General features: G+C 45.7%; 1 protein-coding gene across 3 annotated transcripts in view; it reads right to left on the reverse strand.

Annotated features, from left to right (window-relative positions):
- Fbn1 (fibrillin 1) overlaps window positions 1–16,504 on the reverse strand; it is a 196,585-nt gene that overhangs the window by 156,993 nt on the left and 23,088 nt on the right. For all 3 annotated transcript variants that reach the window (XM_006234935.3, XM_008762203.3, NM_031825.2), the window contains 3 exons: window positions 12,352–12,434; window positions 10,646–10,744; window positions 1,748–1,843 (listed from right to left, as the gene is read on the reverse strand). In XM_006234935.3, coding sequence (XP_006234997.1) covers window positions 1,748–1,843; window positions 10,646–10,744; window positions 12,352–12,434 — 278 coding nt within the window. The remainder of the gene's footprint in view (window positions 1–1,747; window positions 1,844–10,645; window positions 10,745–12,351; window positions 12,435–16,504) is intronic.

Below are 16,504 nucleotides of genomic sequence, written 5' to 3' on the forward strand. Positions count from 1 at the left end.
CACAATGTGAATGATCCCTCCCCACCCGCAGTGTTTGCTTTGAACAGACACCCCATAGCTGCAGGTCACTCTGGGGTCCTCCCTGAACAGGTGACTTTGTATCTGGATTACACTTATAGTCTCATCTTGGACTGTGTAGCCCCTGAGAAATGCTTTCAGTTCTGCATCTAAGGTGCGGGTTTCTAACTCACTTCACCAGATACAAACTGCACATGAGCAAGTGGACTCTGGCTTATGCTTGATGTTTAATTCTGAGAGGGCTTCCCTGGGGAGCAACAATGATCATACTGATAGTACCGTTAACTGCAAATGTTAAGACTAGGATTCTGTTGGGGTTCACTGTGTGACGCTGTGCCTCCGTCCTTCCTCACCTACCTAAGGCATTCTCTGATTGGCTTTAATAAAAATCAGATGGCCATATGGCTGGGCAGGAAGTGGAAGGCAGGACTTCCTGGTAGGGAGAAAGGAACTCTGAGAAGAAGAAAAGAAAGAGGTCTTTCATGGAGACATGAGGGGAGGCAAATGTGACTCCAGACCTGGAAGGTACAGCTAGACGGGTGGCAGATGGGGCTAGGCGGTCAGATTAACTCAGAGGGGCTAGTTGAGGGTCTGCCCAGAAAGGCCTAAGCTCTGAAGTACTAAAAGGTCTCTGTGTGATTATTTGGGGAACTAGCTAGTCAAGGAATAATTGCCACCGTATTAATTTCCAGCTTTAATTAATATATACAGAATAATAATAATTTTCACAGTATTCAGCTGTTTAAGAAATGTAATTGGGATCCACTTGTGTTGCAACAAAATCTAAGGCACTACTGGTGAGGTGGGTCCTGAAAAACCAGCAGAGGAACATGGTAATTGTCCACCCTCTGAGATAACACCATGACTCTAAGAACCGAGAGCTCAAGTACTGAACCATTTCCTCTGACTCCTGCAAGCATGGCCTCAATGTGAGCATCTTCATGGGTGGCAGCCACTTCCCTGTCCACATTAGCTATTTTTGTCAACCTGACACAAGTTAGAATTATCTGGAAGAGGAGTCTTAACTTAGAAAAATATCTCCAACAGATTGCCTATAGGCAAGTCTGTAGGCATAGTCTTGATTCATGACTGATGTGGGAGGGCCCAGTTGACTCTGGGTGCCATCCCTGGACAGGTGGCCCTGGGTGCTATAAGAAAGCAGGCTGAACAAGCCATAGGGAACAAGTCAGTAAGCAGCGTCCCCTGAGTGGTCTTCTCCTGCATGGTCTCTGCTTTGGTTCCTGCTCGTGAGCTCCTGACTTGAGCTCATTTACCAGATTGTGCGAGCATCACCACAGACCGGTTTTAGAGCATTTTCATCTCTTCAAAAAGAGATCTCAGCATGAGTTCCAAACATTCACCTCTCAATTTGCTGACTGTCTCTACCTGAATTTTCAGGAATCACTATAATTGATGAGGGTGAAGTGTGTAGCTTGTGAATGAAATAGCTATCAAATATTTTTTAAAGGAAGTATTTCGTACCTGTAAGTCTAAGGTGAGAGGCAAGGCAGGTGGAAAAGGTAAACAAAAAGAAGATGAATCAAGCAAGCTACTATCAACCCCAGGATGAAAGACTGGCACTAAGTGTTTGGGTGACCTGTCCATCTGCACGGGTTCCGAGACATCTGCAGAAATGTGGTGCCCTGAGTTATCAAAGAAAATTCACAGCACCTGTCTCATAATTCCATAGGTCTGCATGTGACCGACATCTACCACAAGGCATACTTACGTTGTCCGCAGTGAGTGCCAATGTACCCCTTCTGGCACAGACAGTGGTCATCGCTGCAGCTGCCCCCATTCATACAGCGGATGCTACAGTGTTGTACTAGGAATAAGAAGAGAGGGATGGTTTAGTGTGGCACTCTGCGTATGTAGATGGAAGATTTTCCCTGAGATGATTTGTAGCTCTTTGACAAAAATAATAAGTAAAATAATTCACCGAGACTCATACATCATGCAGATAGCAGAAGGGTCCTAATTATCGAGGCTTATTATGTTATGTATAAAGCCACTTACAGTGCAATGCTGTTTTTTTCTTGGGCATTTGCTTTAATGGAGCTAAATGACTTCCTTAATTTAGCAGAACTCAACAGCTCAGTGTCATCTCTGTGATTTATACCAATAAGAAAGGAGTGTCTGAGCGACGGCACAGGACAAGGTTGATATGGCAAGGATTCCGTGAAAGGATTCAGAGTTCAAAGTATCCAGCTAGGGAAACGGTTGGAGTAATACATTGCACCGACTCCTCTTCTGTTTTGATGGCAGGATGAAAGGACATACTCGAAGCGTTACATAGCAACGATGTTTGATGGACGGAGGGTAGGGGGTGCTGACTGGAGTGAACTCAGAAGGAGCTGCTCACTTAAACTGTAAGACCATGGGTATTTCAAATTCATTCAGTGTCACATTCTCACCCATAGAAGTGTGCTTTGCCAAGCTCTAAACTATGGGTGGACACCACCAGACTTGAGACAGTGACACACTAGAAGTGGAATCTTAGAAATGTCTGGTAGACCCTCCTATGAGAGATGGCGGTAGTCATAGCTAGAACATGCTCTCTCCTCTAGCATGTAGGCTGCCTTGTGCTAATAGCACTTTCAAAAGATCCAGCTGGCCCCTGGTTTCTAGAGCAGTAGCTAACCCTACCTAGAGAAGACCAAAGGTTTGGCTAGAGGAATCATGAGTCCTGTTCATGCTTCTTGATATGAGAGTTTTGGCTTTTTCTGGTGTGCCCTACGTGTGGGAGACAACTCCCAATGGAAATGGCGGCTGGGAACCGAGGTCTGTCCATCTTGGCAGAAGCTGAGACTAAGGGCTCCACTCATGAAATGCCCAGGCCAAACCTTGCCCCCACCCTGGGTACAGCAGAGTCCTCCCCACAGCCAACCTCATCTGTGAGCGGCCCTCACTGCAGTGCTGAGAAATGACTGCTTGGCTACGAGGGGAAAGGCCGTTTGTCTAAAGAGCTACAACTATTCGGAGGTCAACCTAGCCTGACAGCTGGAAAGGAAAATCAAACTCCTGTTCTTACTGCACCCTCTTAGACACGAAGAGAATTCTAGTTGAAAGTGATCTCCCTTTCCAAGAGTCTTGCTCTCTTCCTGGAATATCATTAAAGGTTCCATTTCTCCTGAGCCAAAAGATTCCTGCACCTCAGCACTCAAAGCCTCTTCAGTAGGGCCCTAAATACCCAGCTGGGCTCCTGGAACAGTCACCTGACTTGTAAGCAGATTATTTGGTCCCTCAACAAACGCATCTGAATGCCTACTATGTGTCATGAAAACTGCTAGGTTTCTGAGGTGTCCCTTTGTGGAACCCCTCACACACACACACACACACACTTGGGTACTTTTCTTGTTTCTCCTTTCCCTGACTCATCTTCCTTGACAGTGAAGGTCATGACACTTAATTACACCCCTCAGGGTGCCCAGAACAGCAAGATTAATCGCATTTGCTTAGCTCACGCTGCCTAGCAATGGCAACAAGAGCTACACTGGAAGAGTAGCCCAGGCTAAGAAGCTGTCCCATGGATCCCAGGTACTTATACAGGTCTAAGTGAATAATTATTCAAATGTTTTTATCTTTTTCCCTCCATCTACAAGAGTTAATAGCTCCCCACCGCCACCCCCCACCCCCACTACAGACATCAGGCAAACTATGCAAACTGTTGCTTGAGGCTCCACTAAAGCCTCTCAGCCAAGTGCTTTTTAACTCTAGAGCAATCTACAAGTATACAAAGGGGAAAAAATGTGCTTAAGACTGGATACTATTCTAAGTGGGTCAGGAAATGGTGTACAATTGCTTTAAAATTTGGTGCTATGCTTAGTTCCATCCTATCTTAGAAAAACAGCGAGGACTGGAAAAGGGCAGGAAATGACGTCATCCCTAGAGCAAACTCAGTGCAAAAACTGATTTCAATTAAAGCGACTCGTGCCAAGACCTGATTTCCATTCCCACATGAGCAACAAAGCCACTTAGCTACTTCTCGATTTCAAACACACACACACACACACACACACACACACACACACACACACACACACACACACACACAGAGGAAAGCGTGGCCAGCGACTTGCACAGTGGCTTTCCAGTTACATGTTCAAATTGAAAGTCAGGGCAAAGAACAACTGTGTGTACATTGAAGACTGACAGATCAAAAGCCTCCCTTGATATGACTTTCATTTCCTTAAACCACCTCTTTCCAGTTGAAACTTCTCCAGGTTAAAAATACTCTTTTACCTTCAAAAACCAAAACTACCCTGTAAGACTTGGAAGGCCAAAAGTCACTGTGGGTCCAGTGGTCACACTGCCCAGTGGGCCTTGGGGTCATCGGCAGAGTGGAGGTCCCCGTCATTGCTTGCATGCATGGATCTTAGAATTTAGGGGAAAGCATTCCTTTAAAAGTGGGAGTGAGCCTGACATGGCTTGTCTCTATAAACACCCAGCACAAGGTAGGCTGAGGCTAGAGTGTGGGGGGTTGGCATGAATTCAGGGCCAGCCTGGGCTACAGAGTACATTCCAATGATCTGTAGACTGAGACCTCATCTGGGAAGTTGTTTTAGATGGTGGGTGCAAACCCAGTATCTCTGTGACAAGGCCTGGCCTTTGCCACCCAAACTGGAAATCATCTGGAGGTACCAGATTCACAGACAGGCTTTTCTTTGCACTGAATCCTGCCACTGGTACCCCGTCTAAGTTTGCTCTCTAACTTAAACAGGGGTCCAGATGCTTTGTAATTAGCAGACAAGAGTTTATCTAATGAAAGAAAAAAACACCCTGAAAATCAGAGTTCTACTCACACTCACAGGATGCAGTATCCATCAATCCGATATGCTAAAATACCCATGTCAAGGCACATGTCTAAATTCAATCTGTTTTGAGACTTTTTACCAGAAACAATACTAGGAGAGTCTAAGCAGTCATTGTGAAAGTTGAAGCTGTCCTGGGTAGTCAGACCCCTCATGAAAAAGCCCCATTAAAGATGGCCAGGGAGCCTCAGATCACGTCACACCAGCACCCACATCCTAGAAGTAACAGGCACAGCCAACATTTATTTACCTGCGGCCACAAAAGGTCCCAAATAAGTTTTGCATTCATTTCCGAATCGGTCCTTTCGATCACTCAACAAGCACACACTGAAAATCTTCCATTGAGAAGGTCACGGGAAGAGCTCAAAGGCCTGTCTTTAGAAAGCGCAGTACAAACTCATTAAAATGACTAACTAGAAAGGAATGGCATGCTTGAGGCACAGGACGGGAAAGATGCAGGGCCAATATTTGGATCTCAACATCTCAGCCGTCACCCTCTAGACAGACTCAGCCCCCGGAGAGAGCACTAGGGCAAATTTCAAGTAAGCAACTGAATGTGTGTTTTAATTTCAGCACTGGGAAAAGCCCAAGCAGGCAAATGAAACAGACAGACCAACCTCTAGACTCTACACCTGAGACAACAATCCACAGAGGTGGCCTGAGTCACTGCAGGACAAGAACCGTTTTCATTTGGATGGACAAACATCTGTGGGTGTCTACAGACTCACATAGCTTAAAACAGGACCAGGGCATCTCCAAATAAAAGTCACCTGAGATGGAAAAGGTTCAGAAAAGGACAGGTTCAGTGGCATCTGTGATAGGTGTTTCCATAAAGTCTGAGCAGAGAGAAAACCAATTCAGCAAGCTTAAGGAATGAGTCTGGACAGCCTTTAGGTACCCCTTCCTGTCAGTGTAAACCCTACAGATCCCTAGAATGTGTTTTCCAGCATCAAGCCTTTCAGAGTAGCTATGGCACAAGTCACTTTTCTCTGAGCCCACTCACTTTTCTGGCACATGGTTGTATATTCATTGTGAGTCCAGTGGTCACATTGCCCAGTGGGCCTTGGGGTTATCAACAGAACAGAGGTTCCCATAATTGCTTTCATTCATGGGTCTTAGAGTTTAAGGGGAAAGTATTCCTTTAAAAGTGGGAGTAAGCCTGACATGGCTTGTCTCTACAAACACCCAGCACAGGGTAGGCTGAGACTGGAGTGTGGTGTCCAGAATTTTAGTTTCTTCTGAAGCAACGGGACACCCAGAGGTAAAAATTGATGCGACCTCCAACCTCACACTTAACACAAAATGCACCTCCATAGAAACCACAGATGTCGATGTAAAGCTATAAACATTTAGAGGCAAGTTAGAGAAAAATCTCTGTGATCAAAGAGTACGCTATGTATTCTGGGACTGGATGCCAAAAGCATGAAAGCCAAGGGTAGACTGATAAGTTTGAGTTCACTGGCTTTAAAATCTTGCTTTGTGGAAGAGCCTACCGATTTGGAGAAAGCCAACCACAGAGAAAGGCTTGCTCGGGAATGTCTGGAGATCACATGTCTGACCAACTAGGATAATAGGGTAAGTAGCTGTCCACTGTGGGTGGCACCATTCCCTTGCTTAGGATTCAGGCCTGTATAGAGATGGAGAAAGTGAGGTGCGCGCAGGCAGGCATTACACTACTGCTCTCTGCTCTTCACTGGAGATGGGATGCGACTTCCTGCTTCAAGATCCTGCCACCCTGACCCACCTGCAAGGATGAACTCTAACCTGAGACTGGGGGCCAGATAAACCCTTTCTCTGGGCTATTTTTTATGATGACAATGGAGAAAAAACTGAGACAGTCCCTTCCGAAGAGGACCAGGAACCTGTTCACTCTGCTGCCATGTGAAAATATACAGGGTAACAACTAGGAAGATGTACTCTTATCAGACATGAAAACTTCCAGAACCCTGGCATCAACAAGTCCCAGCTTCTAAAGCCATAAAATAAAGTTCCATGAGATTTAGTTATGACAGCCCGAAGCAATTTTCTTTGTTTAAGGTAATTTTTAAAATCGTACTTATGTGTATCTGTGGGTGCCTGGGTGAGGGCCTTAGGAGCCCAGAAGAAGGTTTCAAGTCACCTGGAGCTGGACTTCAGGCAGTTGTGAGGTACCTGGTGAGAGCGGCAGGGAGGGGATGGAGGAGAACCTGGGTCCTCTGCAGAGCAGACCGAGCCTCAACCACTGAGCCAGGTCTCCGGCTCTCTAAAGCGTTTTCCTTCCTCCATTCCTCCCTTCCTCCCTTCCTCCCTTCCTCCCTCCCTCCCTTCCTCCCTTTCTCCCTCCCTCCCTCCCTCCCTCCCTTCCTCCCTTTCTCTCTTCCTCCCTCCCTTCCTCCCTTTCTCCCTTCCTCCCTCCCTCCCTTCCTCCCTTTCTTCCTTCCTTCCTTCCTCCCTTCCTCCCTTCCTCCCTCCCTCCCTTCCTTCCTTCCTCCCTTCCTCCCTTCCTTCCTTCCTTCCTCCCTTCCTCCCTTCATCCTTCCCTCACTCCCTCCCTCCCTTCCTTCCTTCCTCCCTTCCTTCCTCCCTCCCTTCCTCCCTTCCTCCCTTCCTCCCTCCCTTCCTTCCTTCCTTCCTTCCTTCCTTCCTTCCTTCCTTCCTTCCTTCCTTCCTTCTATTCGTGTGAGTGTTCTGCCTGTACCACAGAGGCCAGAAGAGGGTACCAGAGCCCACGGAGCAGGTGTTACAGGCGGTTGGGAGTTAACGTTATGGATGCTGAAAACTGAGCTCAGGTCCTCTGCACCTCTGTGCCATCTCTCCAGCCCCCTGAAACGCTATCCTAGTATTATTATAAGCTAAAATGCATTTGCAAATGTATGTGTACATACAGATATAAGGAGGTTTGTGGACTCATTTAATAAACACAATAGGACCCTGGCCTCAGAAACTAAATGAACTGGAATTAAAAGCCAGAGAGAAAAACGAATGAACAAAAACCCAGCTCTCACTCTTTGTCTATCTAATCCTCCTTTTGCTCTCGAGCGTAAGCATCCAGTGGCCAGAGGCATGCTAGATCTAAGGGAAGTTGAATCCTGGTCCCATGAGAATTGCAGGCTGGAGTCTGAAACTTGTAGAGAGATGTCTTCCTATCTGGACTCCATGGGGCATCCAAGTCAAACACCACCTGCAAGAGCGGCTCCCTTTCAGCCTTTCCTCCGCCAGATCAGAACACTAAGAGGTCAGAGATCCACAACCCTGTATCCCCCATCACATAGTGATTAGAGTTCTCTCTTAGGATGGCGTTGAACTGATGGAAAGTAGACCTGCCCAACCAGCCTCCTGTGGGCTGCAAGTGCCCCGGGGTGGCTATAAATGACAGAGTTCTGCCACAACACCAAAAGGTTAGATACCCTGGGAACTGGCCCCTTTTAACAGAACAGGTATTTGTATGAGAATATCTCACTGATGGATGCTATCCCATTATCAGGAGAGTTACCAAGTGATCCATACACACTGGCTACGTTTACAGGATGGACACTCTTCTGTAACACAGCACAACTAATCCATAAACACAGTTTTAAAAGCCCAGAAAGATTCTGGCCATCTTCAGCTACGCTTATTTTTTTTTTAATATTACCAACTGTAAATTTTTTTCAACCTCTTAGGACAATGTTAATTCTAACAGAGTTTGAGCCAATAATTTTTAAGACTCCATATCCCTCAAAGATCTTGATGAAATAAGTCTCTTCCATACACTACTCAGATCTACACTCAGCTCTGGGGCTTTACCCAAAGCCCAGCACTGCAGACAGATGCATCCAACTCTCCAGAAAGCACCACCCATAAGTCCCAGACTCAACTCTAGCTTATGTCTGGCTGGGATCTGACTGATACACTTCTTCCAACCTCAGGGCTAGTTTGAAGCACACCAGGACCATACAGACATTATCTCCGGCCTTGTTAAAATCCTGCCCACATCTCATGGTTTGCCCTTACAGAAACGTCTCCAGCATTCACATTATCATTGGATGAACTTTCTATCTGGACACTTTCGGCTGTGATTTTCTTCCCTTAAAGTAACCATCAGATAAGAGAGGCCAGTCTAAGAGATTGGTTTTTTTTTGGGGGGGGGGGTTGGTTCTTTTTTTCGGAGCTGGGGACCAAACCCAGGGCCTTGCGCTTCCTAGGCAAGCGCTCTACCACTGAGCTAAAATCCCCAACCCCTAAGAGATTGGTTTTATTCCTGCTTTGATAACTGCGGTCTTTCCAATACTGAGGCTGTCTCTCCTGGTAGCAGTCTGGGGTCTTCAGGGTAGACCCAGAGATGCCCTGCATCTTCCTGAAATGGCATCGTCTCTTTCTGTTCCTCCAGCTTGAGTGCCTTTGATGGGTAGAGTCAGCTCAAGCATGTGTAAAACCAAACTAAAATCAAGTGTGCCAAGCTCAGTGTGTGGAGTGAGAGTCCCAGATCACAAGGGAATTTCTATCCTGATCTACAACCAGCTTTATTTAGTATTGGGCCCACTTTGCATGGCTTCCACTAGAATCAGACTCCAAGAGAACAGTTTCAGCAAAGGTAGTGTGTTTGGGAGTGGTTCCAGGAGGCAAACTATGGGCTGAAGCTGATTTCTGGTAAAAAAAAAAAAAAATTTAGGAGACAGTGCAAAACAAATCTCAGAGCTATCTAAACTGGGAGCATAGAAGCCCCAGAGCTGGCCCATCTGTCACTGTCACTGGTTGAAAGATGTTTCTGTGTCTACTGACCCCACAGCACTTCCCACTTCTCTACTCTGGACCATCTCTGGACAGAAAACCATTGACCAAGCTTTCAGGGTGACTTCATGTGCTCCCCTGCGAATGCCAAGGGACATGAGTGGACACTAAGAATATCTGCTGTACCAGACAATTCACCGGAGGCAGCCACTGGGCTCATAAAAGCCCCAACTCCATGAGAAACCTCTCAGCAGACAGGGTATCATGACACACTGCAGTCTCTCCTTGCACCAGACAAAGAAAAAAGACCACACTCGCTCCTTACCAGTGATTCTGACAATCCCATCCAATACGGAATAGCAGTGAGGGGGGTGCATTTTCTCCCCCCAGAAACGGGAAGGGAAATAGGAGTACACATTTGTTTTGCCTTGGCAACAGTTTGACTGTTTATACAGACATGAACTTTAACTTTTAAACAACTAATAAAGGGCTGGCCTCCCAGCCCCCACTATCCCCCATTTCAATACTCTGGTTACCACACTTAAAGATAAAGGAAACAGTGAGACCAGAAGGCAGTGGCTCTGTAGCATGAACTGTGGATGTTTTCATGGCCAGACAGAATAAACAGCACGTCTAATGTCATGTCTCTGTGTCCCTGAATCTCCTGGTTTCCTGGTGGAAAGGCAAGCATCTTGAGTTTCAAATAAGGTTTTCATCAGATCAGTTTTCTATTTCGGTAGCACAAAGAAAAACGGCTACTTTTCTGGAGTCAAAAAAGTTCATTCTATGATCATTTCTGTGAACCCTTTTCCCCAGCGCTTCTATTAAAGGTACAGAGATGAATGGGGCTGTACTGACATTCTGACATTGAGGGTCATAATCTTTATGCTTTTCCTGGAATCTACAGTCCATAGGCAATTTCCTTACAGAGAGTAAAGAAGGGATTGGGAGGCTAGACCCAGGAATGCCTTTTCAAGAATTCCGGGCAAAGTGAAGAAGGCAGATGTTCTAGTGGGGGTTGAGGGGTATATTGCAGGCAAAGGAAAAAAAACCTAACAGCAAATTTAGAAGAAAATGAGGCCTAACCACATAAAATAATATTGTCTTTAATGACATGTCCGACTCACTGGATCTGGAGCCACAGGAAGGCGATATCTGACCAGATGGGCAAGTGCACATGTTTGGTCTTGAGCAGAATCCGTCCCCACAGGAATGCCGGCAAATGGCTGCAAATCAAATCAGAAGTCTGTCAGTGGAGAGCTCCTCACACACAGCTGGGCACAGGGACTCAGCGCTCAGACGAAGGCCCTGGGCCCACTGCCCCTCCTGTGGTCATTTACAAAGCAAGTCTACCAGAGGAAAGAAACACTAGTTTGAAATCAGCAACTCCCTGATTGGTATTGGTAGTTCTCTGCCTTTCTCTCATTTAACAGGACCCAATTGCTCAAAATCCCTGGACAGGCTCCGAAGAGAAAACCAAACAAATAAAAATCTCACACGAACTCTGTTCTTATATTAATTTATAATTTAATAAGGGAAATCTTATAACAGTATTCTTGGCAGATGATTTTATTGTAAACATGTAATTGTCACTCTGCTCTGAATTATGCTGACAGCCTGAGGGGAGAATTTGAAATCCACCACTTAGAGCCGATTCTACAAATCAGGGAGGCGTTCACATTGCCCGTGTCACCCGGAGTCAAATGCTCTGCTAGTGTCCTGAGGAGCAAATTAAATGGCCGCTGAGTTGTAGTTCTCAGCAAACCAAGACTTGCTCACTACTTGTTAGACTCAGTACCTTCCTTTACCCAAACTCCTCAAGAGCCTGTAAGAGGCAAACATGATATAAAAGGCTAAAATAATAAACAGCGGAGAATGCGCAATGAGACACCGTACATGGTTTCATAGACAGACAAACTGTTCCCAGATGAGAGACCATAGAAGAACAGCAACATTTATTTTGGTGCCTGGTGAAAATATTCCAGAGAATTCCAAAGAACTAGGAGGAAAGGATTCTACTGTCAAGCTCCTTTAGAAAATTCCAAATTCCACCATCCCTACCCTATTAGTAAATATTTTCTTTATTCTTGGTGTGTGCACATGCATGTGATTTAGCAAGATCTCTCTCTATAGCTCTGGCTGGCCTGGAACTCACTATGTAGACCAGGCTATCCTCAAACTTACAGAGATCCGATCTCCTCTGCCTCCCAAGTGCTAGGACTAAAGTGTGTAACACTATGCCTAGGTTTTTAGAGAGACAGGGTCACACCAAGTAGCCCAAGCGGACCTCAAGCTCTTGATCCTCCTGTCTCAGCTCCTGGAGTTCTGAGATGGTGGTGTGTACTGCCACAGCCACCTGTGTCTTTGATCATTAAAATAGGCCCCCGGCTTTGCTCTTTGTCTAAGAGTTAGACCTGCTTTTCCCTCAGATTTAATGTACATGGTTTGGAGAGGCCCAGGCATATTACAGCCAAACAGGGAGAAATTACAATGAGGAAGTCAGCAATGAGACAATCTTATTCAAAATCCCATTAGCGTGATTACACTAGACTATGCAGCCAGGAGCAGCATGTGCAAACAGCTCACAACTGTAATCAAAGAGTCCCCATGGCTCCATTCCGTAGATTCAGAAATGTTCTAAAGGAAATCCCTGATTAAAGAAGGGCAGTGCTCTGGAAAGTTATTGTGTTTCCCAAATGGGATTCAGAAAAAATAGGAAATTCTTATCTCCAGAAGGCTGAGCTATAAACACACTCGTAGATTTCAGTAGCGAGTATCAGCATGCAAAGAGGGCCACGATAACGTTTGAGTGACAGGTTATCTAGTTACTTACGAACAATACACTGATTTCCACCAGGTAAGGTTTTCCATCCGGGACAACAGTATGCGTTATAACGAGATCCACAGACATTGGGTCTGAAACAAAAACGCAGAATTGCATACTTTGAAAAATAAGAAATAAGTAAATGAGATAGAGAGAAAAAAACTAAGTGATCAAGCAAAGCAAACCCCAGCAAACAGAAGACACTAAAATATAGGGGCCAGACCAAGTTGGGTAGTTTTCGACATGTGGAACATTCAACCTGTTGATATGGCAGGACTCCCTTAACAGTGCACCAGGAAACGAAAACCCAGAGATGCCAAAGACAATGTGTGCCATCTCGAATCCCCAGGTGCCGAAGCCCATGGGGTGGTGTATGCAGGTCCAGTTTAAACCAACTCCTTAGCAACCCGGATAAGAAAGGTCATATTAAAACCTGTTACACACGAAGTTTTAAATGTCCACTCTCAGAAATGATATATCTCCCCCCCTCCTCTCTGGCAGGGCTGACCTCCAAACTATTACCACATTCTTCCTTCACAAAAAATTACAGGAATTCAAACTCTACCATCAGTCAAAGAAAGAAAAAAAATAGGGTCCAAAACATGTAACTATTTCTTTAGCAAACACTTGGAAACAGTCAATACCAGAAATCCCTAGAAAATTAAAGCAGTGTCACTTTGGGTTTACTGTTTACAGACAGCTTGTCACGTGTCTTGGAGTAAAGACTCCATTCAGAATCCAGAAGGTCGATCTTTAACAGTTCCTGGGGAGAACTGCGTGAAGGTGTGGCTACTCCTATATCTGAAAAGCAAGGCAGAACACAGACCGAAAAGCAGCTAGCTCTTCAGCGTGCGTGTCCTCTGAGACTAAACACTGATGCTAGCTGCCGACAACAGCTAAGAAGGTCTGTGTGCTGCGTGCTCACGTCTAAACTCCTGACCCAAGGCTCGGGGAACATCACGAGAGAGGGGGTAGGAAGAATGTGAGAACCAGAAAATGGGGAGCAGAGCTGTGAAATGCCGTCTTCTGGACATAACATGGCTGTTACATTCATGAACACAACTGTGGCTATGGTTACCCACACAAGATCGAGCCAGCCAAAATTCCAGAAGCGTGGGGGGAGGGATCGTGAGACTGTCCACCCCTAGCTCAGGAACCTTTGGCAGTTGATGACTGAGGGGGAGGAAGTCCCAGTCCCACATCCATGCCCCCGTGGGCAGCAGTAATTGGACTCAGTAGTTATTAGCTGAAAAGGATGTTGAGGCAATTAATGCAGTCGGGGCAGAGACATTTGGGGGAAGCCTGGGAGGAGCTGGAGGGAAGTAGCAGTCGGCACAATATGAAAGTCTCAAAGATTAAAAAGTATTATTTTTTAAAGGTCACATGTTTTACAGTCAATTTTATAAAACAGAAGACATTCCAAGGCTTTCTAGTATAAATACCACAGTCCCTCAAGAATAAATCTTCAACACAACTGCACATCTAACGTGTATTTCTGAGCTGGGATGCATCCTACTTCTAGATGCGAAGGCTTCCTGCGTGTACTCCACCCCTCTCTCCTACCTTTTGCAGGCGGGGACTCAGGTAAAATCTGTTCCCGTCCTTCTCCTTTCTTATAATTCTAGAAATTCTGGAATTCTCTACAGCGTACAATGCATACTCGATGTTAGGATCAGAGGAGAGAACTGGACTGGCAGCAGCCTCGAACTTCATACTCAGCAGCATGAAGCCTGAGTGTCTAGAGCCAGGTTTCCTTGGCCTCTCTGGTCTTCATTTATTTCAGCACGCATTGTGGTAATACGATGTTTGCCTTCTCTTCGGTGGGCGCGAGACAATGTGTACATGCATGCAGGTGTGTGTGTGTGTGTGTGTGTGTGTGTGTGTGTGTGTGTGTGTGTGTATTCATACCCATACAGAAATGGACATCCAAGCATCGAGTGTGAGAAGGAAAAGGAGAGGACCAAACAGCAGCAGTGTCCAGACGGAGCCATCTCACCTAGTCAGCTTCCGCAGGAGGAGACTAACGTGGACTAAGTTTGTCTGAGATCGGAGACATGGCTCAGCAGTTGAGCACTTGCTGTCCTTCCAGAGGACCTGGGCTCAGTTCCCAGCACCAATCTGGCTCACAACCATCTGTAGTTCCATTCCCAGAGGGGTCAGACACCCTCCTCTGGCTTCCACAAGAATCAGGCACGCACATGGTGCACATACATCTACACCGGCAACCCACTCCTACAAATAAAGCTTTAGGGGAAAAAATAATTTAGTTGTGTGGATCTTGTCATTTCGTCCCTCGTGTGACAAAGTCGAGTCCCAAACTTCAGAATGTAGAACATCCTGGGCAAACAAAGACTTGGAAAGAAATGTATAGAAAAACAGAATACAGGGATAAGGGGAACCCTTCTAATTCTGTCAGGTTTAAATGACAAGCCAGCCAGAGTCAATACCTTCAATCCTTCCCTGCCAGTGTCCCATTACAACAGCTCTGCTGGACACAGCCCAGCCCCCAAACCAAATCCTGGGATTGCTTCACAAGCCCCCTGAGCCTTTGCAGGGTGCCCAGTGGTTAAAGGTACTATTTTTTTTTCAAGTAAAAGCCAGAACTGTGTGGCATAAATGAATGAATTTATGGAGTGGCATCACATATTACAGGATGAGATAGCCTATGGCAAAGGTTCAGGGTCAGTCATTTCTGTCCTCCAAAGCGAGATAGTCAAAAGATTCCCGGGACAGGGTATTGAAAAGTTATAATACTATGAGCACTATTGATTTTCTATATTTAGAACCATTCCATTACCAACAGCATAGAAGGCTGAAGGATTTACCACCGTTACAAAACAGGAAGTTAGTGTTCTAAGCATCCACAGTGTCAAAGTCACAGCACAGAGCTGGTGAGAGGCTGAGGGGGTGAGAGAGCTCTTGATGCCCACGGGTGAGGAACTGAATACAAATTTACATAAAAAACTGGATATAGCCTAGCCGCACAGGTGCCTGTGACCCCAGGACTGTGGCAGGCACAGACAGGTAAGGGGGTCTTGCCAATCACCAAGCTGGTTCTACATTCAGTGAGAGATCCCATCTCAAAGGACCAATGGTGAAAGTGGCCAAGCAGGACACTTGACACACCCCTCTGGCCAGTCCATACGTGCACAAAGGCACATGCACTACAGATGCACTCACACAAATTAATTACAATCAATAATTAAATAATAATGACACAGTCAGCATGAATTCAGAAACAAGTTGGGAAGAAAGGTTTGGAAATCCATAAGACAACTGATTCAAGAGCTACAGGTGCTAAGAGTGTTACATAGAATTTCCAAACGATGGACCAAAAAAAGTTACGCTCTTGGGGCTAGCCTGGTTTATATAGTAAGTTCCAGATCAGCCAGGGCTACCCAGTGAGACCCTGCCCACAACCAAATAAAAACCAAACCACCCCACTTTAAAAAAACGGAGCAGAGGGAGTCAAGGTATTCATCTCTCAATGAGCTAAGCTCTCATATTTCCTAAGAAACCAATGGCTGTGAGTGGAAACATAGTAGCACAAGTGTAGCCGACACAAGCATGGGAGCTGAAAACAGACTGCTCGCTGGCCCAGCAGCCGGGAGATGGTTTGCTTCCTCACTTTCTGCCCCTACAGCATGGCTCGTGCTTCACAGGTAAATACTTGGCTCATAACCTGATCCTCGCCTTTCGTCCAAGGCACCGTTATTGGTAAAGTGTGAATGCTTTCACAATGCAGCAGAATGCTCTGTTTTATTAAAAGGAAACAAACCACGTTTCTTTCTCCAAACTCTTTCACCAGGACACCATTTTACCCTACACAATAGAGTGTGATCGGCTTAATTCACATTATGACTTTTATTTTATAATTTTATCATTTTTATATTTGGGAGGGTGAGGTTTCCAGATAGGGTTTCTCTGTATAACCATGGACATCCTGTAGACTATCTGTAGACTGGGATGGCTTCAAATTCAGAGATCCATCCACCTGCCTCTGACTCCTAACTGCTGTATTTGAAGGTGTGTACCACCACCACCCAGCCATTAATTCTTCTATCTTTTATAATAAATAATATACCTTTACAATTTCAGTTGTTTCAACCAACGTGAACCAATGATAGTTTTTCACCTGACGCTCCTTTGTCTGTCTCCACAG

Source organism: Rattus norvegicus, chromosome 3 (assembly GCF_036323735.1).
Source record: "Rattus norvegicus strain BN/NHsdMcwi chromosome 3, GRCr8, whole genome shotgun sequence".
Taxonomy (NCBI): domain Eukaryota; kingdom Metazoa; phylum Chordata; class Mammalia; order Rodentia; family Muridae; genus Rattus; species Rattus norvegicus.